At 42.6% G+C, this 22,777-nt stretch overlaps 1 protein-coding gene and 1 non-coding gene across 7 annotated transcripts; both read left to right on the top strand.

Annotated features, from left to right (window-relative positions):
• Positions 1 to 634: 634 nt before the first annotated feature.
• ZBED3 (zinc finger BED-type containing 3) lies at positions 635 to 22,312 on the top strand. Of its 6 annotated transcripts, XR_016038264.1 has the most exons (5): positions 637 to 1,050; positions 2,404 to 2,457; positions 16,266 to 16,381; positions 17,612 to 19,400; positions 19,565 to 22,312. XR_016038264.1 is itself a non-coding variant. In XM_055436681.2 (4 exons), exon 4 carries the CDS (start codon positions 17,626 to 17,628, stop codon positions 18,262 to 18,264), a length of 639 nt encoding a protein of 212 aa, XP_055292656.2. In that variant the 5' UTR covers positions 637 to 1,050; positions 2,404 to 2,457; positions 16,271 to 16,381; positions 17,612 to 17,625; the 3' UTR covers positions 18,265 to 22,312. The 6 variants fall into 6 exon arrangements, 5 of the variants coding, with proteins under 5 accessions (XP_055292658.2, XP_055292656.2, XP_055292655.2 ...); XM_055436681.2 differs by having other exon boundaries at positions 16,271 to 16,381; positions 17,612 to 22,312; XM_055436680.2 differs by having other exon boundaries at positions 17,612 to 22,312.
• On the top strand, positions 5,624 to 5,762 carry LOC129563649 (small nucleolar RNA SNORA47). Its single transcript, XR_008687391.1, has one exon. It is a non-coding gene; the product is annotated as a small nucleolar RNA SNORA47 (small nucleolar RNA).
• Positions 22,313 to 22,777: the final 465 nt, after the last annotated feature.

Here is a 22,777-nt window from a genome sequence, read left to right as displayed (position 1 = left end):
CCAATTCAGGGTTAGTTATTTACTCAACTTCTTTTAAAAGGACGGTACAATCTCTGCCCATTGTCACATGACTGGCAAGTCTTCTTTATAAGAGGGATATACTTTCTGGCCCCACTGAGAGGCTTTGTCAAGTTACTTGCTTTGGTCAACAGAATGTGAGTAGAACTGAAGTGAGCAGAACTTAGGTATGTGGAATGCGATCTGTTTTCAGTTTTAGGAGGAGCACGCGCCAGTGGTTTATAAGAGCTGACTGTTAAATTTCCAGAAACTTGGCAAGTCATTGTTAAACCATTAGTAACCCAAAGTCCTTCATGGTTGTGAGTGCTTACATCATGGAAATAACAAACACTACAAATTAGGACTCTTCCTCCCTCAAGGTTGTTTCCAGCACACAATCAGCATGTCCCCTCACAAGCTGATCTTTCAGCCTGGAGCCTAGAAGCCGAAACAGTGGTGGAGTAGCGCCAAAGCTGCCTGCAGCAGATGTAATTTGATTGAGAAATGAATCTTTGCTTTTGTAAATCACTGAGTTGTAGGGGTTGTTTGTTACCTCAGCATAATCCACCCAAAACTGGCTAATACACCATGCTAACATTACTAGGTTTTCGTGAATACCAATGAGCCCTACCTTTATCTGTCCAGACTTTAGTTCAGGGCATTTCTTCTGACAACTGTGCTATCACACACTTTGAAAGGATGAAAATTACACTCAGAGACTCAAGCCCAGGAACCCAGGTCTTGGAAGATTAATATAAAGATATAAAAGGGTAATTATACTTGTATAAAAATCACTAAACTACTACATCCTTTTCAAACCCGGGCAAACTGAAGTCGGCCGCTGGCGGACTTGGACGGTTTGGGAGTGGTTTCCCAGCCCTTTCAGCAACAGGCCCTCCCCCACGCCCCCTGCCCCGCGCAGGCTCCTGAACGGAGCGCTGTGTCTTTAAGGGGGCCGCGCGGAGCTTTCCGCGCCGGCGACAGGTCTGCGAGGAGCCCGAGGGGCCTGCCATCCCGGACTCCCGGCCCGCCGCCCGCTGCGGAGGTGCTGCGGTGAGTGTGGACGGCGAGGTCGCCGCGGGCGCGCCCGCGGGGAGGCCGGGGACGCCCGGGGCGGGGGAGAGGCGCGGAGCGCGGGAGGCTCCCCGGGCCGGCCGGGTGGAGGCGTGAGCCGGGGACCCTCCCGCCCCGGGCCCCGGGCCCCGGGCCCCGCCGACGCCCGGACACCGGCTGCGCCAGGTGCCGGCCTGCCCTCGGCGGGGGTCGGTCGTCCTCTTCGTAAAAGATGCGTTTGGACCCGGGATTCTGCGTAAAGGCCTCGCGCAGTTTCTTTGTGCACCTCGTTTTGCTTCTTCTCTACCATTTCTCGTCAAAAAAAGTTATTTAGGAATATCGAAAATAATGTGCTCTCCCCTTATTAAAGTTGCCTTATTGTAGTCAGGACAAGTGGTTGGGGCCTTCTCTCTAACTGAGACTTTCTTCACACTTTGGCGAGAAACTGAATGCAAGCCAGATGCTCAAACAAAGACCCCTGTCCCTACCGTGCTCAAACAAAGGGATTTTCTGATCCTTTCGTAACAGACAGGAGCCGTTTGCTCTAATCACTTAGGCTAACCTAATGCTCGAAGTTTACCAAGCAAAGTTATTTTTCCCTCCTTAAAAGAAAAAAATAAGTACCTGCCAGCATGAGAACTTCTAATTAGCCAAGACTACAAAGATAATGATTTTTAAGAGAAACTGTTGTAGAAATTAGCTTGACAAATTGACATAATTAGGGTAATCCTTTGGTGCACTTTTCATTAATGTAATTATTTATATACTTTTTTGGATTAAAAATAGCTTGAGACAGCTGATAATGAAAAAGTGTACAATAGAGTATGCAAAAGTCAAGAGCCAAAACCAGGTAATTAAAATATCTTTTTGTGTTACAAAGATCTTGAAAGTAGGACAGCTTTAATCCCTCTAATTCATTTAATTTATGCATTTTACAAGATTAAAATGGATCAGCACCCTTCTTTACAGGAACAAATTTATTAAATAAAGTAATGTAGGCCTGAAATAAAGGTCCACTTTAGGGAAGATTTTCATTTAAAAACACATTAATAATGTTGCTCAGCCTTTTAGCTAATGGTAGAGGTATATCAGGTTTTGGTTTATGACATTTAGAGACTATCTCTATATACCAGTTAATTAGTTGTGGGTCCAGTACAGTTTTTACACTCCGTGTATAACGTTTTTCTAAACTTGTTCACTTAATTCCCTAACTGAGGTATCCACCCTTTACATTTTGGAGGCATTTTTAATTCATTTAAGCCTTCAGCCTGCTGACTACAGACTAATTTTTCTAATTGTCTGGATATGTTTATAAATAGATTAATACATGGTGGTAAATTAATATTTCAACAGAGATGGACAGCTAACAGATGAACTGTGGTTTCCTTGATACGTCAGTTGTCACAGGTAATTATTTGTATTAATTATTATATTCTGCTTTGATTAAAGTTACTGGTGGATAAAAATGTTTTTAGTGTTTTCACACAAGTCTGTGTGGCTTTCACATTAGAGTGAATTTCTCACCTAAGATCCAGCCAGGCTCAACCTACACATTCTTGTTTATAACTCTGCTGGATTAATCCACCTAAAGTGATTAACCCTGGATGGACAAACAGAGCTTTAATTCATCTGTTATTTCCTTTTGAGAACATTGCCTGGTTCTTTGGCCTTTAACTTGCCTGATATTTTGTATGTGTAAAGCTTAAGTATGAAATAATAAAATTAACTTTCGTGGGTGGCTTACGGGGTGATTCTCAATGTTATAATCATTCATGGTGTGTTTACACCATTATTTATTCAAATTATTCATCCAGGTTCCAATCTCTTCCCTTATTTTCTATATTGGTATTCTGGGAGATCATACTGAGAAATCTGGGTTTTAATCTGATAAGTTATTAAAAAATACAACTTCTTCAGAGAACTTCTTCAAATGCAGAGGTAATTAACTCAAATGTCTTATCTTCCACCAGCTTAGACATCACCCCTTCCAATTAATAGATAATAGAATGAAAACTTGTCAAAGGAGAATTCAGAAGCATCATACCATCAACACTACTTTTTCCTTTTCAATGAAATAACTAAAGTCTACTCTTTTTTCCAGTTTTTTTTTTCTGCCTGAAATTGGATTCAAAAATTTCCACTGTTAATTTCATGCTAGCAGAGCTTTTATTTAGCTTGAAGATATTTTATTTAAAATATGAGCTTGGAAGCCAGACTATACAACTAAAGAGCTGCAGCTTTACTTTTAGATTCAGCTCCATGGTGATGTGTTTTAGTAACAGTTGTACCCTGAGCAAGGTAGGGAAAGGATGCTTAAGCAGGGGTGTCTGCATGAACATTTGCCTTAGGGTCCCGAACCCACCCCTCCCCAATCCTCATGAGTGAACACTGCTCTGACCTTTATCATGGGCATTGTGGGCTTCCCTCTATGGGGTCACACAGAGTTGGACACGACTGAAGTGACTTAGCAGCAGCAGCAGCATGTTGAAGCATCTCTCCTCACCAGATGGCAGGCTTCTGGAGGGTAGGGACTATGTGGTTCTCCTCTTGGCATCCTGGGTGGCAAGCACATGCCTGGCCCTGAGCAGGTACACAAGAAGAGTTTGAATGAAAGAGTGGATGGAGTGAATGGACCTAAGTCAAATAATCACATTCACTGGCATATTTCTGATAGTTTAAAAATTGTTTAAGGAAAACGAAGAGAACTTTAAAATTTTCATTTTCTTCTTTTTACCTAACCATATCAGTTAATAGATATTTGGTTTTGGGGGGTAATCATTAAGGAAGAAATGCATATCACAGGACTCCAGCGAACTAGGCCTTCCTATATTATCTTCTACCTTGCTATATTATCTTCTACTTTTCTATATTGTCTTCTACCTTCCTATTTTGCAGGAAGATCAACTGAGGAACTGAAAATAAATTTGGTTGATGATGGGAAAGTGGATCTATTATTCTTTTTTATTTGCCTTTTGTATTAAAAAAAAATCCTCAGAATTCTTAAACTACCTCCTCTATTGTATACAAAATGTTAAACAGAAAAACAGCACTGCCTTTTAGCCACTAAGATCTTCAGGTGAGCATGTGTGAGCAGTAAATACTGGGAGCTTCCTTTTGTTCATACTTTGAAATGATATCGCACTGGTGAGTCCAGTAGTGACATCACTTGCATTATCTGATTTCAGCCACCTGTTTATTAGGGGCAACTAATCTTGCCATTTCCCCTGACAGAGGGACTCGGGTGAGCTGGGGCTAAGAAGCACAAGATCAGGCTCATTTTGTGCAGCGTCCCCTGAGTGCCTGCCCTCTGCTGGGGAGACGAATGAGGTGGGGTGCCCTCCCATGGCACCCCCCCATTCTCTGGATATAGAATCTCCTTTTGCCCAGGCAGGGGACAGCCAACTACCTGCTCGAAGCTAGCTCACACACTGGACCCCTCCAAGGCCAGATGGCAGCACACTATACCCCATGGGACTGTCCCCTCCAGCCTGCAAAGTTAAGGCTACCTAGGCCTGCCTGACTCACACGCTTGAGGATTGTTTTATACAATTATTATTTATACATAAATATAAATATAGACTCTGCCATATACATAACTGCCTAAATGTAGACACATGACCACCTGCACGCTTCCTTAGCGCTCTTGTCTTTACTTCTCCCCTTCTGCTTTCACATCAGCTGCTACCCCCTCAACCCATAGTGTGCCTCCTTAGTTTTCTTCATATATATAAAAAATCTGCATACTCTATACAGATCTACTTACTATGTAATACAAGATCACATTATACACATTTTCTTGCATCTTTTCTCCTGAAACATTATTCCAGAAATCTCCCTGGCAGAGCTCCAATCCAGTCTTTTTAATGGTGGCATAATATTCCCCAGGGTGACTGTACATTATTTACCCAGCCATTCTCCTGCTGATAGGCATTCCTTTGATTCCAGTCTTTAGCCATTCTAAACAACCCTCTGACAAACATCCTAATACATGTTACTTTACATATTGGTCCTTTTTAGTTATACAGAACAGATTCCCAGGAGTTGGATCCCTGATTATATCTATTTTTAATTAATAGAAATTGCAGATTGCTTTTCCTAAAAGCCTTTCCATCTCCACTAGGAATGCATGAGTATACTCTTTTCTCAGCCTCCCTTCCAGCTTTGGCTGACAGACCTCTTTATTTGTGTTAGTGTGAGGGATTTAACAACAGACTTAATATAAGTGATGTTGTGCATCTTTTCACAAATTTCCTGACCATCTGATTTTGCTCTTGAGTCACTCACTCAGCTACTCACATCTCTGGCTCATTTTTCAACTGGCTTGTTTGTCTGTTTTTTCCCAGTTTGTAAGAGCTCTTTGTGTATTACGGTTGTGGCTGAAGATTCTAAGACTTCTCTTCCCAGCCCAGATGATAGGAGCTTCTCTCACTCTGCACTGTAGGGATGGCAGGGCTTACATGGCAGAGCTAGGAAGGCTCTCCTAGGAATGGTTAGTGGCCACAGTTACTGCTGGTCACTCTTTAGAGACTGAGTGTTAAAAGAAGACCCTTTTGAGAGAGAACATAGCTGTTGTCGGAGGACTGAGAAGGTGAGGCAGTTCTGAACCATGCTGCCTTCCACTGGTTAAGACCTCCGAGAGCGAAGGCCTGCAGAGGCAGAGGAAGTCCCTCTGCTACCCTCAGAGGGGTTAGCACTATGCTGGCCGACACTTGTGGTTTTGCTTGTCCCTAGCTCACATGAGCACTCCACTAAATCCAAAGGATTAAATCATCAAAATCAGTGCTTCTGATCCCTGTTTCCACTTTACCTCTTAGAATAGATGGCACTCCTGTATGTGGCACTCCTCTGGGCACCCCAGATTTTGAAGAAACCCAGAGACATCTTGTAGGGAGATAAAGCATGACCATAATTGGTCACCTCTGGCACTTGTAGGGGCACATCTGTAATAATAGCTCTCAGACTTTGGCACAGATAGGAGAATCTGAAGCTTATATACCATTTTCAACCTCTATCTCAAGAAAGCATGCAATCTCCAGAATACAAAGCAATAGTCTTGATACTATACAAAAACTTTAAACTTCTTGGTCTATAAATATAGGTACTCATGGTGAAATTCACTCAGTCGTGTCTGACTCTTTGCGACCCCACGGACTGTATAGTCCATGGAATTCTCCAGGTCAGAATACTGGAGTGGGTAGCCTTTCCCTTTTCCAGGGGATCTTCCCAACCCAGGGATCAAACCCAGGTCTCCTGCATTGCAGGCAGATTCTTTACCAGCTGAGCCACCAGGGACTCATAGTACTACTATTTTCTATTATTTCCACTTTTGTGTATTTCTAATAGTAAAAAAAGGTGGTATACTCTGGAAAGATAAGATTCTAATTTAGAAGAAATGGAATTCTAAAAAAAGAAATGTAGAAAAAAATTTTAGGTAAAATTAGATTACCAAAAAAAAAAAAATCTCTAAAATCTGGCTCTGTTTACAAAACATAATGTTTACTAACATAAAAAAAGTTACTCTTGAAGGGGTCTGTAACTCCCCTTCTCATCCCACCACTCCAGCTTTGGGGGTTTAGTGGTTTAGTAAATCTCTTGAGGGAAATTTAGCTTTTAATTTCTTAAGACTTTTTATACTAATTGTCATATTCAAATCAATGCCTATTATATCAGAAGATATGTAAATAGATATTTCTTTTGTTAAAAGAGGCCTGGTACTTATCTTTTTTGATGATTCTGGTAAATTTGTTTTTTGGGTTTTTTTTAAGTCAAGAGATAATGTTAAATATCCTGCCTAATCTCAGAGGAATTACTTGGTGGGGAAAAAAAACAAATGAGACTTACAAAATTATAATGCATCTGTAGCAAGCAACTGAATTAAAAGCTTCACTAGATACTATTATTAAAGCAACTTGTGGTGCCACGGAATTGATTACTGGGCGGCACAGGCCCAGGTGTGGTCAGGGACCTCCATGGTGCTGGTCTCTGCAGTGTGCGGCTCTGTATGCCGGCTGTGTGTGCCAGGGACTGCTGAGCACCCAGCCGACCTCCATACCCCAAGTTCATGTGGGCCCCAGCTCCCTCCAGGGCTTTCATTTGTTAGTTTCTGCTGTGAGGAAATTCAAGGATGAATGAGCTGGGACAACTGAGGCAGGAAGCCGAGCAGCTGTGGAATCAGATCCAAAGATCAAGCCCTAAGCCTTTGGAGTGGGAGTACTGACTCCAAGACTCTAGACTACCAGAGAACTAACCCTCAGTTCAGTTCAGTTCAGTCACTCAGTCGTGTCCGACTCTCCGCGACCCCATGAATTACAGCACGCCAGGCCTCCCTGTCCATCACCAACTCCCGGAGTTCACTCAAACTCATGTCCACAGAGTCAATGATGCCATCCAGCCATCTCATTCTCCGTCGTCCCCTTCTCCTCCCGCCCCCAACCTTTCCCAGCATCAGAGTCTTTTCCAGTGAGTCAACTCGTCGCATGAGGTGGCCAAAGTATTGCAGTTTCAGCTTTAGCATCAGTCCCTCCAATGAACATCCAGGATTGATCTCCTTTAGAATGGACTGGTTGGATCTCCTTGCAGTATAAGCGACTCTCAAGAGTCTTCTCCAACACCACAGTTCAAAAGCATCGATTCTTCGGCGATCAGCTTTCTTCACAGTCCATCTCTCACATCCATACATGACCACGGGAAAAACCATTGCCTTGACTAGATGGACCTTGGTTGGCAAAGTAATGTCTCTGCTTTTTAATATACTATCAAGGTTGGTCATAACTTTCCTTCCAAGGAGCAAGCGTCTTTTAATTTCATGGCTGCAATCAGCATCTGCAGTGATTTTGGAGCCCCAAAAAATAAAGTCTGACACTGTTTCCACGGTTTTTCCATCTATTTCCCATGAAGTGATGGGACCAGAACCCTAGGGAGTAACAAATAGTGAGAACTCACACAAAGGAAGCCACTTGAATACAACACCCAGCATCACCCAATCACCAGTAGCACCCTGTGCAGGAAGCCTCATCTAAACAACAAACAAAACAAAAATACAAAGCAGATCACCAGCAGACAGGATTACCACCTCAGCCTTGCCCATCAGAGAAAAAACAAACAAACAAAAATTCAGCACAAATCTCCCTATAGGAAGCTTACACAAACCACTTAGGAGGGCAGAAACAGAAAGGAAGAAAGAATTCAACTTGAAGCCTGGGAAAAGGAAACATCAAACGTAATAAGTTAAAAAAACAAAAAAATAACGAAAAGGCAGAGAAGTACTATACAAATGAAGGAACAAACTAGAAACACAGAAGTCTAAATAAATGAAGAGGAAATAGGCAAACTACCTGAAAAAGAATTCAGAATAATGATAGTAAAGATGATTAAAATCCTTGAAAACAAAATGGATAAAATGCAAGAATTAATTAACAAAGACCTAGAAGAATTAAAGAATAAATATGCAGAGACAAACAACACAATTAATGAAATTAAAAATACTCTAGAAGGAATCAATAGCAGAATATCTGAAGCAGAACACATCATTGAACTGGAAGATAAAATGGTGGAAATAACTCTGAAGAGCAGAATAAAAAGAATGAAATCAAATCAATCAAATCCAAGAGGCACAAAGAGTCCCATATAAGATAAACCCAAGGAGAAACATGCCAAGACACATACTAATGAAACTAATAAAGACTAAACACAAAGAAAGAATATTAAAAGCAGCAAGGGAGAAGTAACAAGTAACATACAAGGGAAAACCCATATGCTTAACAGTGATCTTTCAGCAGAAATTCTGCAGGTCAGAAGGGAATAGAAGGATATATTTAAAGTACTGAAAGGGGAAAATCTACAACTAAGATTACTGTACCTGGCAAGGATCTCATTCAAAATTGATGGAGAAATAAAAAGCTTTCTAGACAAGCAAAAGTTAAGAGAATTCAGTGCCACCAAACCAGCTTTTACAACAAATGTTAAATGGACTTATATAGTCAAGAAATACAAGAGAAGAAAAAAGATCTACAAAATCAGTTCAGTTCACTTCAGTTGCTCATTCACGTCCGACTATTTGCGACCCCATGAACCACAGCACACCAGGCCTCCCTGTCCATCACCAACTCCTGGAGTCCACCCAAACCCATGTCCATCGAGTCGGTTATGCCATCCAACCATCTCATCCTCTGTCGTCCCCTTCTCCTCCTGCCCTCAATCTTTCCCAGCATCAGGGTCTTTTCAAATGAGTCAGTTCTTCGCATCAGGTGGCCAAAGTATTGGAGTTTCAGCTTCAACATCAGTCCTTCCAATGAACACCCAGGACTGATCTCCTTTAGAATGGACTGGTTGGATATCCTTGCAGTCCAAGGGACTCTCAAGAGTCTTCTCCACCACCACAGTTCAAAAGCATCAATTCTTCAGTGCTCATCTTTCTTTATAGTCCAACTCTCACATACATACATGACTACTGGAAAAACCAAAGCCTTGACTGGACGAACCTTTGTTGACAGAGTAATGTCTCTGCTTTTTAATATGCTGTCTAGGTTGGTCATAGCTTTCCTTCTAAGGAGTAAATGTCTTAATTTCATGGCTGCAATCACCATCTGCAGTGATTTTGGAGCCCAGAAAAATGAAGTCTGACACTGTTTCCACTGTTTCCCCATCTATTTCCCATGAAGTGATGGAACCAGATGCCATGATCTTAGTTTCCTGAATATTGAGCATTAAGCCAACTTTTTCACTCTCCTCTTTCCCTTTCATCAAGAGGCTCTTTAGTTCTTCACTTTCTGTCGTAAGGGTGGTGTCATCTGCATATCTGAGGTGATTGATATTTCTCCCAGCAATATTGATTCCAGCTTGTGCTTCCTCCAGCCAAGCGTTTCTCATGATGTACTCTGCATATAGGTTAAATAAGCAGGGTGACAATATACAGCCTTGACGTACTCCTTTTCCTATGTGGAACCAGTCCGTTGTTCCATGTCCAGTTCTAACTTGCTTCCTGACCTGCATATAGGTTTCTCAAGAGGCAGGTCGGGTGGCCTGGTATTCCCATCTCTTTCAGAATTTTCCACAGTTTATTGTGATCCACACAGTCAGAGGCTTTGGCATAGTCAACAAAGCAGAAATAGATGTTTTTCTGGAACTCTCTTGCTTTTTCAATGATCCAGAGGATGTTGGCAATTTGATCCCTGGTTCCTCTGCCTTTTCTAAAACCAACTTGAACATCTGGAAGTTCACAGTTCACATATTGCTGAAGCCTGGCTTGGAGAATTTTGAGCATGACTTTACTAGTGTGTGAGATGAGTGCAATTGTGCAGTAGTTTGAGCATTCTTTGGCATTGCCTTTCTTTGGGACTGGAATGCAAACTGACCTTTTCCAGTCCTGTGGCCACTGCTGAGTTTCCCAAATTTGCTGGCATATTGAGTGCAGCACTTTCATAGCATCATCTTTCAGGATTTGAAATAGCTCAACTGGAATTCCATCACCTCCACTAGCTTTGTTCATAGTGATGCTTCCTAAGGCCCAGTTGACTTCCCAATCCAGGATGTCTGGCTCTAGGTGAGTGATCACCATTGTGATTATTTGGGTCATGAAGATCTTTTTTGTACAGTTCTTCTGTGTATTCTTGCCACCTCTTCTTAATATCTTCTGCTTCTGTTAGGTCCCTACCATTTCTGTCCTTTATTGAGCCCATGTTTGCATGAAATATTCCCTTGGTATCTCTAATTTTCTTGACGAGATCTCTAGTCTTTCCCATTCTATTGTTTTCCTCTATTTCTTTGCATTGATTGCTGAGGAAGGCTTTCTTATCTCTTCTTGCTATTCTTTGGAACTCTGCATTCAAATGAGTATATCTTTCCTTTTCTCCTTTGCTTTCCACTTCCCTTCTTTTCACAACTATTTGTAAGGCCTCCTCAGACAGCCGTTTTGCTTTTTTGCATTTCTTTTCTTGGGGATGGTCTTGATTCCTATCTCCTGTACAATGTTACGAACCTCCATCCATAGTTCATCAGGCACTCTATCAGATCTAGTCCCTTAAATCTATTTCTCACTTCCACTGTATAGTCATAAGGGATTTGATATAGGTCATATCTGAATGGTCTAGTGGTTTTCTCCACTTTCTTCAATTTCAGTCTGAATAAGGAGTTCATGATCTGAGCCACAGTCTATAAAATCAACCCCAAACAATTAAGAAAATGGCAATAGGAACATATATATCAATAATTACTTTTAATTTAAATGGATTAAATGCTCCAACCAAAAGACACAGACCGGCTGATTGGATAGAAAAACAAGACTCATATATATGCTGTGTACAAGAAACCCACTTCAGACCTCAAGACATATATAGACTGAAAGTGAGAGGATGGAAAAATATATTCCATGCAAATAGGAAGAAAAAAAACCTGGAGTAGCAGTCCTCATATCAGACAAGATAGACCTTAAAATAAAGAAGTTACAAGAGATAAGGAAGGACACTTATGATGATCAGGGGATCAATCCAAGAGGAAGACATAACAATTGTAAATATCTATGCACCCAATATAGGAGCACCTCAATACATAAGACAAACACTAACAGACATAAAAGGAGAAATTGACAGTAACACAATAATAGTAGGAGACTTTAACACCCTACTCACACCAATGGACAGATCATCAAAACATAAAATTAATAAGGAAACACAAGTCTTGAATGATACATTAATGAGATGGATCTCATTGATGTCTTCAGGCCATCCCATCCAAATGCAGAATACACCTTCTTCTCAAGTGCACATGGAACATTCTCCAAGATAGACCACATCTTGGGTCACAAATCAAGCCTCAGATTGAAATTTAAGAAAACTGAAATCATAACAAGCATCTTCTGTGACCACAACGCTATGAAACTAGATATCAATTACAAGAAAATAACTAAGAAACACAAACACATGGAGATTAAACAACATGTTTATAAACAACCAGCAGGTTACTGAAGAAATCAAAAGGGGAATAAAAAAATTTCTAGAAACAAATGACAGTGAAAACACGACAAGCCAAAAGCTATGGGATGCAGCAAAAGCAGTTCTAAGAGGGAAGCTTATAGCAATACAGTCCTACCTCAAGAAACAAGAAAAACATTGAATAAACAACCTAGCTTTTCACCTAAAGCAACTGGAAAAAGAAGAACAAAAAAAGCCCAAAAATTAGTAAAAGGAAAGAAATCATAAAGATCCGAGCAGAAATAAATAAAAAAGAAATGAAAGAAACAATAGTAAAGATTAATAAAACTAAAAGCTGGTTCTTTGAGAAGATAAACAAAATTGACAAACCTTTAGCCAGACTCATCAAGAAAAAAAGAGAGAAGAATCAAACCAACAAAATTAGAAATGAAAAAAGAGAGGTTACAACAGACAGTACAGAAATAGAAAGGATCCTCAGAGACTATTATGAACAACTATATGGCAATAAAATGGATAACCTGGAAGAAATGGACAGATTCTTAGAAAAGTTCAATCTTCCAAGACTGAACCAGGAAGAAACAGAAATCATGAACAACTCAACTACAAGCACTGAAATGGAAGCTGTGATCAGAAATCTCCCAAAAAACAAAAGCCCAGGACCAGATGGCTTCACAGGATTCTATAAAACATTTAGAGAGGAGCTATTGCTTATCCTTCTAAAACTCTTTCAAAAAAACTTGCAGAGGAAGGAGCACTTCCAAACTCATTCTGTGAGGCCACCATCACCCTGACACCAAAACCAGACAAAGATAACAGAGAAAAAGGAAACTACAGGCCAGTATTAGTGATGAACACAGATGCAAAAACCCTCAACAAAATATTTGCTAACAGAATTCAGCAACACATCAAAAAGCTCAAACACCATGATCAAGTTTGGTTTATTCCAGAATGCAAGGATTCTTCAATACACACAAATCAATCAATGGGAGACACCATATTAACAAACTGAAAGATAAAAACCATATGATAATCTCAATAGATGCAGAAATAGCCTTTGACAAAACTTAGCATCCATTTATGATTAAAATTCTTCAAAAAATAGGCATAGAAGGAACCTCCCTCAACACAGTAAAGGCCATATATGATAAGCCTACAGCAAACATTATTCTCAATGGAGAAAAACTAAAAGCGTTCCCCCTAAGATCAGGAACAGACAAGGGTGTCCACTTTCACCACTATTATTCAACATAGTTTTGGAAGTCCTAGCTAAAGCAATCAGAGAAGAAAAAGAAAAGGAATCCAGATCAGAAAAGAAGTTAAGCTCTCACTGTTTGCAGATGATGTGACACTATACATAGAAAACCCTAAAGACAGTTTCAGAAAATAATAGAGCTAATCAGTGAATTTAGCAAAGTTGCAGGATACAAAATCAATACACAGGAATCACTTGCATTTCTATATACTAACAATCAAAAATCAGAGAAATTAAGGAATCAATCAAATTCACCACTACAACAAAAAGAATTAAATATCTAGGAATAAACTTACCTAAGGAGACAAAAGAACTGTACATAGAAACTTGTAAGACACTAATGAAAGAAATCAAAGATGACATAAACAGATGGAGAGATATTCTATGTTCCTGGGTAGGAAGAATCAATACTGTGAAAATTATTATACTACCAAATACAATCTACAGATTCAATGTGATCCCTATCAAATTACCAGTGGCATTTTTCACAGAACTAGAACAAAAAATTTCACAATTCATATGGAAACACAAAAGACCCTGAATAGCCAAAGCAGTCTTGAGAAAGAAGAATGGAGCTGGAGGAATCAACCTTCCTGACTTCAGATTATACTACAAAGCTGCAATCATCCAGACAGTAGGGTACTGGCACAAAAACAGAAATATAGACCAATGGAACAAGATAGAAATCCCAGAAATAAACCCATGCACCTATGGGTACCTTATTTTTGACAAAGGAGGCAAGAATATACAATGGGGCAAAGACAGCCTCTTAAATAAATGGTGCAGGGAAAACTGGACCGCTATATGTAAAAGAATGAAATTAGAACATTTCCTAATACCATACACAAAGATAAACTCAAAATGGATTAAAGTCCTAAATGTAAGGCCAAAAACTATAAAACTCTTAAAGGAAAACATAGGCAGAACACTTGATGACATAAATCAAAGCAAGATCCTCTATGATCCACCTTCTAGAGTAATGGAAATAAAAGTAAACAAGTGGGACCTGACTAAAAAGCTTCTGCACAGCAAAGCAAACTATAAGCAAGGTGGAAAGACAACCCTCAGAATGGGAGAAAATAATAGCAAGTGAAACAACTGACAAAGGATTAATTTCCAAAATGTACAAGCAGCTTATACAACTCAGTGCCAGGAAAACAAACAACCCAATCAAAAAGTGGGAAAGAGACCTAAACAGACATTTCTCCAAAGACATACAGATGACTAACAAACACATGAAAGGATGCTCAACATCGCTCATTATTAGAGAAATGGAAATCAAAACCACAATGAGATATCACCTCACACCAGTCAGAATCCTCACACCAGTCAGAATGACCATCATCAAAAAATCTACAAACAATAAATGCTGGTGAGGGTGTGGAGAAAAGGGAATGCTTTTGCACTGTTGATGGGAATGAAAATTGATACAGTCACTATGGAAGAAGGTATGGAGATTCCTTAAAAAACCAGGAATAAAACCACCATATGACCCAGCAATCCCACTCCTAGGCATATACCCTGAGGAAACCAAAACTGAAAAAGATACATGTATCCCATTGTTCATTGCAGCACTATGTACAATAGCTAGAACATGGAAGCAACCTAGATGTCCATTGACAGATGAATGGATAGAGACGTTGTGGTACATATACACAATGGAATATTACTCAGCCACAGAAAGGAACACCTTTGAGTCAATTCTGATGGGGCTGATGAACCTAGAACCTATTATACAGAGTGAAGTGAGTCAGAAAGAAAGATAAATATTGTATTCTAATGCATATAAACAGAATCTAGAAAAATGGTACGAATAATTTATTTACAGGGTAGCAATGGAGAAACAGACCTAGAGAACAGACTTATGGACATGAGGAGAGGGGAGGAGAGGGTGAGATGTACGGAAAGAGTAACATGGAAACTTACATTACCATATGCAAAATAGATAACTAATAGAAATTTGCTGTATGGCTCAGGAAACTCAAACAGGGGCTCTGTATCAACCTAGAGGGGTGGGATGGGAAGGGAGAATTCAAAAGGGAGGGGAAGGTTCAAAAGGGAGGGGAAATATGTATTCCTATGACTGATTCACGTAGAGGTTTGACCAGTGAGCCAGTGAAATTGCTCAGTCTTGCACGACCCTTTGCGATCCCATAGACTGTAGACTACCAGGCTCATCCATCCAAGGAATTTTCCAAGCAAGAGTACTGGAGTGGGTTGCCGTTGCCTTCTCCAGGGGATCTTCCCAACCCAGGGATCGAACCCAAGTCTCCCACATTGCAGGCAGATGCCTTACCATCCAAAGCCCAGAAAACAACAAAATTCTGTAAAGCAATTATCCTTCAATAAAAAAATAAATTAAAAAAAATCAACTTGTTTTTTCTGTTTTCATCTTTGTCTTCAGTCATCCATAGTTGCCTTTAATAAAAGATTCTGGAACTTCACCATCTCCACTGCTGCTGGTTCAAAACCTGACAGAAGGAGCACTGGCCATCTCACTGTCCAGTATTCTTCCAACTTGGCCTGAAATTTCCCCATGAAATAAGTTCTCAGGAGAGCTCCAAGTTCTCATTTTTTAAACTTCCAAAGCAGATTTGTTGAGAATCATACATTTGACCCTTTGTGAAGTTATTTTATTAAAGAAGAAATGTTACCTTTTCTATCTCTCTCCTCATTTGATAGGTCATCACATTTGGAAATGCTTTCTTAATAGAAAAGACCTTGCAATGAGAGACATTGTGTTGTGTTTGGACCCCTTTAACTACAACTATTTGTTGGACAAAGCAAACAACTATTATTTTTTCTTGGAACTGACCAACCTTTTAATCTTGCAAATATAGAGAGAGGGCCATTTAGTTGGGATAAGCAGCACAGAGAACTAATTTTATTTGTTTCATGACTGGAGCAACTATGAGAGGGTTGGGAAAATGAACACCAGAAGGTCATGGCAGTAGCTAGTATTTCTAGTGTCTACTTTTAGGGCTGTTTAATTGAATGTCTTTTACTGGCTGCCTGGCCTCTGAATTTACTCCTAGCACAGCTGATGCTTCTTGAGATCTCAGAAGTCACGCTACGGTGTTCCCACCTGAGAACTTGGGTTGGCTGAAAACCCTGAGGCAATGACCAAGACTGCCCACCGCCTCATTTGAAGGTAAAAGTTTAGAAAACTGCCTTGTATTTTCTAAATGAGATGTGCATTTTAATGACTCTTAGGACAATTTTCTCATAAGCACATGGTTTTTAAAAATCACAAAAAGATATTTTTATCTTGAAAAAAGTTTTCTCTGAAAGCTTTTTAAAAAGCTGCTCAGTCCTAGCACTTAAGGTCTAAGAAACAAAATTTTCATTCCTAAAACTCTTTTTCCCCACTCCTTCCTTCTGCAACACTGCGAGAAGAATTCAAAAGGGAGCCTTGCTTTTATTTGGAAAAGGTCAGTTTCTTTTAAAGAGCATAAAAGAGACTAGTTAAAACTAAAGCACTTTTTAAACTTATTCTTACAGGAAGCTTGGCTTACCAACTTTAGTCTCAGTACTTGTTAGGTAAGGATCCAGTGAATTTCAAAGACTCCTGGTTATGGAAAGAAGACCTAGGCATCTTCAACATTTTTTTTTTTTCTGAGTAATTAACACGCTGAATAAACAAATGAACATACATACCGAGAAAGACTTACTTCTCAAGGGCACTTGCTCCTTGGAAGAAAAGTTATGACCAACCTAGACAGCATATCAAAAAGCAGAGACATTACTTTGCCAAGAAAGGCCCATCTAGTCAAAGCTATGGTTTTTCCAGTAGTCATACATGGATGTGAGAGTTGGACTATAAAGAAAGCTAAGCACTGAAGGATTGATGCTTTTGAACTGTGGTGTTGGAGAAGACTCTTGAGTCCCTTGGACTGCAAGGAGATCCAACCAGTCCATTCTAAAGGAAACCAGTCCTGAATATTCATTGGAAGGACTGATGCTGAAGCTGAAACTCCAATACTTTGGCCACCTGATGCAAAGAACTGACTCATTTGAAAAGCCCCTGGTGCTGGGAACGATTGAAGGCGGGAGGAGAAGGGGACGACAGAGGATGAGACTGTTGGATGGCATAACCGACTCGATGGACATGGGTTTGGGTGGACTCCAGGAGTTGGTGATGGACAGGGAGGCCTGGTGTGCTGCAGTCCATGGGGTCGCACAGAGTCGGACCCAACTGAGCAACTGAACTGAGAAAGAAAGGCAAGTGACTATCCAAACTACAGGATTTTATCAGTAGTGAGAACGAGGCATGGTTTCTTCGCAGGTTAAATCTAGTCCTAGAAACTGTGTGTTGGAGCGGCTGTCCGGCTGCACATGTAATTTTGCGGTCGTTAACTTAACCCTGTCTCCCTCGGTGCAGGCGCTGCCTAAAGAATGAGGAGCGAAGAGCCGGCCGTGACCATGGAAGAGACCGGCGGGCCGGACGCGGCTGCGGGCCGCCTGCGGGCGCCGTACTCCGAGGCCTGGGGGTACTTCCACCTGGCTCCCGCGCGCCCCGGCCACGCGGCGGGCCCCTGGGCCACCTGCCGGCTGTGCGGGGAGCAAGTGGGCCGCGGCGCGGGCTGGCACGCGAGCACCCCGGCGCTGTGGAAGCACCTGAGGAGCGCGCACCGGCGGGAGCTGGCGGAGAGCGCCGCCCGCCGCTCGCCGCCCGCCGCCCCTGGCCCCGTCGCGGCCGCCGAGGGCGACTGGGCGCGCCTCCTGGAGCAGATGGGCGCGCTGGCCGTGAGGGGCAGCCTGCGCGAGCGGGAGCTGGCGCGGCGCGAGGCGGCCGTGGAGCAGGGCGAGCGCGCCCTGGAGCGCAGGCGGCGGGCGCTGCAGGACGAGGAGCGCGCGGCGGCCCAGGCGCGCCGGGAGCTGCAGGCCGAGAGGGAGGCGCTGCAGGCGCGGCAGCGGGAGGCGAGCCGGCGCGAGGGCGCCCTGGCCCCGGCCCCCCCGCTGCGCGCTCCGCTCGAAGACCAGCCCGAGGGGGACCCCAGGGACGGCTGCGTCATCACGAGGGTCCTCCTGTAGGTTTCGGCCGCGCCCACCCCCAACTCCACCAGCCGTATTCCACTTGTGGCCCGCCGAGCGGCGTCTTCAGCCTCACCTGGGAGCGGGATCTCGGTCCCTTGACCCCTCTGCCGAATTGAAATCGCCAAATGCAGGGTCTTGAGAAGCAGAACCGGAACATGCTCGTGGTCCTCTCCGGCGGCCTCCTCTGCTGGTGGCGTCTCGTGGGATCCTGCAGGTGGTGGTTTTCCTCTGACCGCCTTTGGAAAAGAGTCCACTAGCCCCGTGAACCTACGGCACTTGGAGCCATGGCCATTCTCTGGCTGGTAACTTTAAAAGGACCGAAACGTCCTCACACACCAAGGACTGTCACACCATGTGCCCGCAACCCAGGGTAGAGTGTGCATTGAAACGACGATCAGGCAGTTTTACCCCCCAAAAGTTTTACTTACTTCCTAACGAGTAAGTCTTTGATGAGTAGCCCTTGCCCAGCACCAGGTTCTGAACAGGAGGCCGTTTAGTTTGCAGAACTGCTCATTACCCTATCACTCCTAGTGCCTAGGAAGGCAGTCCTGGAGAAGCCCTCTTTTTGCTCCCCTCCCCAGCTGGCCCCCCATGACCAAACGCCTTGTCTCACCTCCGCCATCTTCCTCCCCGTTGCAGGCCTGACGGCAGCTGTGGTAAGTTTTCCCACTTTACTGCCACACGCCTGCCACCTTACTTGCAAGGCCTGACCTCAGCCCTCCTTGACAGGAAGGGAGCGTCCAACCCCACTCTCCTCAGTCCTCACACCTGGGCCGAGGGGAAGGCACCCTCCCATCTGAGGCCACCTCTTCACCTTTATTGGGCCGTTTGTTGTTGCCCTGCTAAGTCATGTCCAACTCTTTTTCGACCCCATGGTAACCCACGGCTCCTGCGTTGCAGGCGGATTGTTATAGAATGTCCAATATTCTGGATTTGTCTGATTGTTTCCTTAGGCCAAATTATGTACTCCTTCTTGGTTCATCTACCCGAAGACCTACAACAGTCACCTCCGTGCCAGAAACTCCTGACTACCTCCAGCCTTGTGTGTTCTTCCGGGTCTATCCTTCATGTTCAGTCCCCTGCAGCATTATCTCCACCTCTACTTGCACATCTTGCCACTGGGGATGGAAGGGGTAAATGTATTCAACTCCATATCCCCACCCCTGACCCAATGACTAAGGATTACTGGGCTCTTAAAATGTGTCAGGTATATTTACATGTATTATCTCACTTTATTGCCATAACAGCTCCCTGGGGAGGGGGGCATATTAATACTAATCCTCTGCCCATTTTACAGCTAATGAAACTGAGAGAGAGGTTAAGTGGCTTATACAAGATGACAGCTGGTAAGTAGTAGTGTCAGCAGTCCAATCCAATATCTACCTCCACATGCCATGTTCCGGCTGCTGTACTGTTGCCCTGGTTACTCACTCATCCCAGCTGACACCTGTTTGCTTCCTAATTCCAGCTCCAGGTCGTACCATCAGTGACACTGACATGTACTGACCACTCACTATGCCAGAGCTGTGCAAAAATGCTGGACAAGAATAATTGCCTCCGTGCAGCAACCCCCTGATATAATTACTCCTACACCCACTTTGTAGAGGGGAGGCAGGCTCAGAGGAACTAAGTAATGTCGAGGAAGAATGGGATTTGAGCACCAGTCTTGCTGAATCCTAGGCCCCTGATCTATTGAGTCTATTTCTAGTGGCTCAGTTGGTAATGAAGAAGACCCAGGTTCGCTCCCTGGGTCAGGACGATCCCCTGGAGAAGGGCATGGCAACCCATTCCAGTATTCTTGCCTGGAGAATACCATGGGCAGAGGACCCAGTCCATGGGGACGCAACGAGTCAGACACACCTGAGTGATTAAGACTTTGACACCTGTCTTCCTTCTGATGTCACCTGCCCAGCTCAGGACCCGGTTACCATTCAGCTGGGATTCACCTTTCCATCCTCGTTTTCTCACACTGCCACCTACCTGACACTCAGCTTGGCCAGAGGAATTGTTCTGACACTGATTACATCACATTTCCTGCTCAAGGCTGGAGATCACCATCCTCTACAAGCTCTCTTTGTGGCCTGACAGTCAAGTCCCCTCCAGCCCTGTGCCAGGCTTTCCTGTCCCCTCCTGCACACCACTGTATGCGTCAGCCAAATTGCACTCCTTGTTCTGCTGATGTGTCCTGGTCGTGGCACCTCTGTGCCTGTTTGCACTTCTGCTTCTTAAAAAAAAAAAACAACCCTTCAATCTGAGTATGAAAAATACCACCCACTTTCTAAGAATGAGCTCAAATTTGACTCCCTGCATGAAGCTTTCCTGGAGTCCTCATCATTCCAAAATGATTCTTTACTTCTCTGGACTCTCAGCATTTTGCATCTCAAAGCCCTTAGGAAGGCCCTCTGGTGTGCACCCTTGGGAACCAGGCTGGTGTTCATTCATCCAGCTCCCCCAGTGTCTTACCTGTGGCAGCTGCTCAATAAATATTTGAGGCGATAAACCCATTCAGTTTTCCCAATTAATACAATTATTCCTTTATCTTTAATTCTGAGTGGAATTCCTAACAGAAAAAAGTAGCCTAAAAGGAAGTAGCAGTAAATTTTTAAAAGCTGCTTAGTCAGTGAACTTTTAATGTGTCAGTTTGGGGCTGTTTGGTTTGAATCTAATCACGAGGCATGTCAATTATCAGAACACTTTTCTTAAAAAATTTTTTTTCATTACACGATTAATATAAATGCAACGCCCCAATCTAGGAAGAAAAACTGAAAGAAAAAAAAAAAATCTCCCAAAGTCCTGTCATCTTAGTCAGACTGCTACTAACATTTTATTCTTCTGTTTCCTGCAATTTTTGTATTACTCTAAAAATAGTATGTTTCTATTAAGAAATGAAATTTAACTTCTTCATATGTGTTTATAATTGGGCTATACAATCTGAATTTGGACTTTTAGGAAGGAAAAAAAAAAAGTACAAATGTCACTCTTCAGTTTCACCAATTGTTCGAACCATTAAAATAAGCAAAGAGTGACTTTGAGAATCTTAACCACTCTTTCAAGAAAGGTGGCTAATGGGTGCACCAGTCATCTGTTCAGGGAATGGGGAAAGCAATAAGCCTGACTGATGAATTACTTCTGGTTGTGGGAGTTAAACACTTTTTACACTTCTGCATTGCTATAGCTTTTTCACATCAAGCATAAATTACTTTTATAATTAAAAATAAAAATTACTTCTTGCAAATGGAAAATCCTTACTATCAGCATTCAGCTTATTTAAGATACACAAAACTTCCCACACAAGAACTGAGATAACCTCCAATTCCAGAAAAGCCTAGAAGGAAATGCAGTCCAACTCCATCGTTTGACAGAGGAGAAAAATAAGCCTGAGTGGCTCATTCACTTAGTGGCTACAATGGCTCACCTGACTCCATCCTTGTCAGATACTCTGCCTCTTTGGCCCTGAGGGCTTCTGCTGGCTCACCTGGCAAAGCACAAGGGCTACCAGAACCAACTGGCTGAGCTGGCATCCTGTCAGGGAAGTGCTGGGATCTGAAAGTGTAGAGGTGGGTTCCGGGGATAGCATCGGTCTCTCTGGCCCAGTCTGCTCACATTAGAGTTGCCACTGTTAATGGGTGATGGGGATGTGCCCTTCTTATACTGGCAGAACTTCCCTGATTGATACAATAAGGCTTGCTAATAGCAGCAGATAGTTGCTGCCTTTGAGGGCAAGGCACATCGCAAGGTGGATGGCTGGAACTGGGATGCAGAATGCCCTGAATCCAACTTCTGAACTCCTGCCATGATGTCAAGTGATGGGTCACTTCTTTTAAGTTGAGATTCGGCAGAGTAGAAGGTGTGGGCAAATCAGGGTAATGACAACCAAGATTGAAAGAGCTAGGGCTTTTTATGCACCAAAGGTGTCATCCTTGGAGGCTGGAGAAGGCAACGGCTTGCTTAGTTTGGGCTGAATTTCTACTTTAGAAAGCTGTCTATGTCTTAAATGTCTCAGAAGGGATTCATAAAAACCAAGCTTGTTTTGCTACCATGGACTTACTGGGGAATTCTGTTTCTAAAGGTTTGATCTTCAGTCTGCTCTTTTGTCTGGGAAATGGATGAAGTGATCATTAAGGTCCCCTTTGGCTCTAATGTACTATGATAACAAAGTACAGTGAAACATCAATCTTTAACTGAATCGGTTGTTCTGTTTAGATTGTCCTGTTAATTATAGATTTAGAAGTGTTTAAAGTCATACATATGTGTTTATTATTAAAGATAACAATAGTATATCACACTTCTTCTACAGAAGTGAGGCACTAACTATTAGATTCACTACCCAAAACTGAAAACGTGTGTAAGCGTGCTCTCCCATTCCCCATTCTTTCAGTTCTCACAGCACCCTGCAAGTAGGATGGGTATAATCATCCGTGTGTTACTTACTATGAGGCCCCACACTTCAACACGGTGAAATGGCCTACGAAAGATCACAGCTCCTAAGCAGCAGACTGGAGGCTGGACC

The sequence above is a fragment of the Moschus berezovskii genome, chromosome 9 (assembly GCF_049115385.1).
Source record: "Moschus berezovskii isolate FMDL1 chromosome 9, NW_MosBer_1.0, whole genome shotgun sequence".
NCBI classification, from domain to species: Eukaryota; Metazoa; Chordata; class Mammalia; order Artiodactyla; family Moschidae; genus Moschus; species Moschus berezovskii.
Note: the sequence above shows the minus strand (reverse complement) of the source record. Positions and strands in the feature narration are given on the sequence as shown.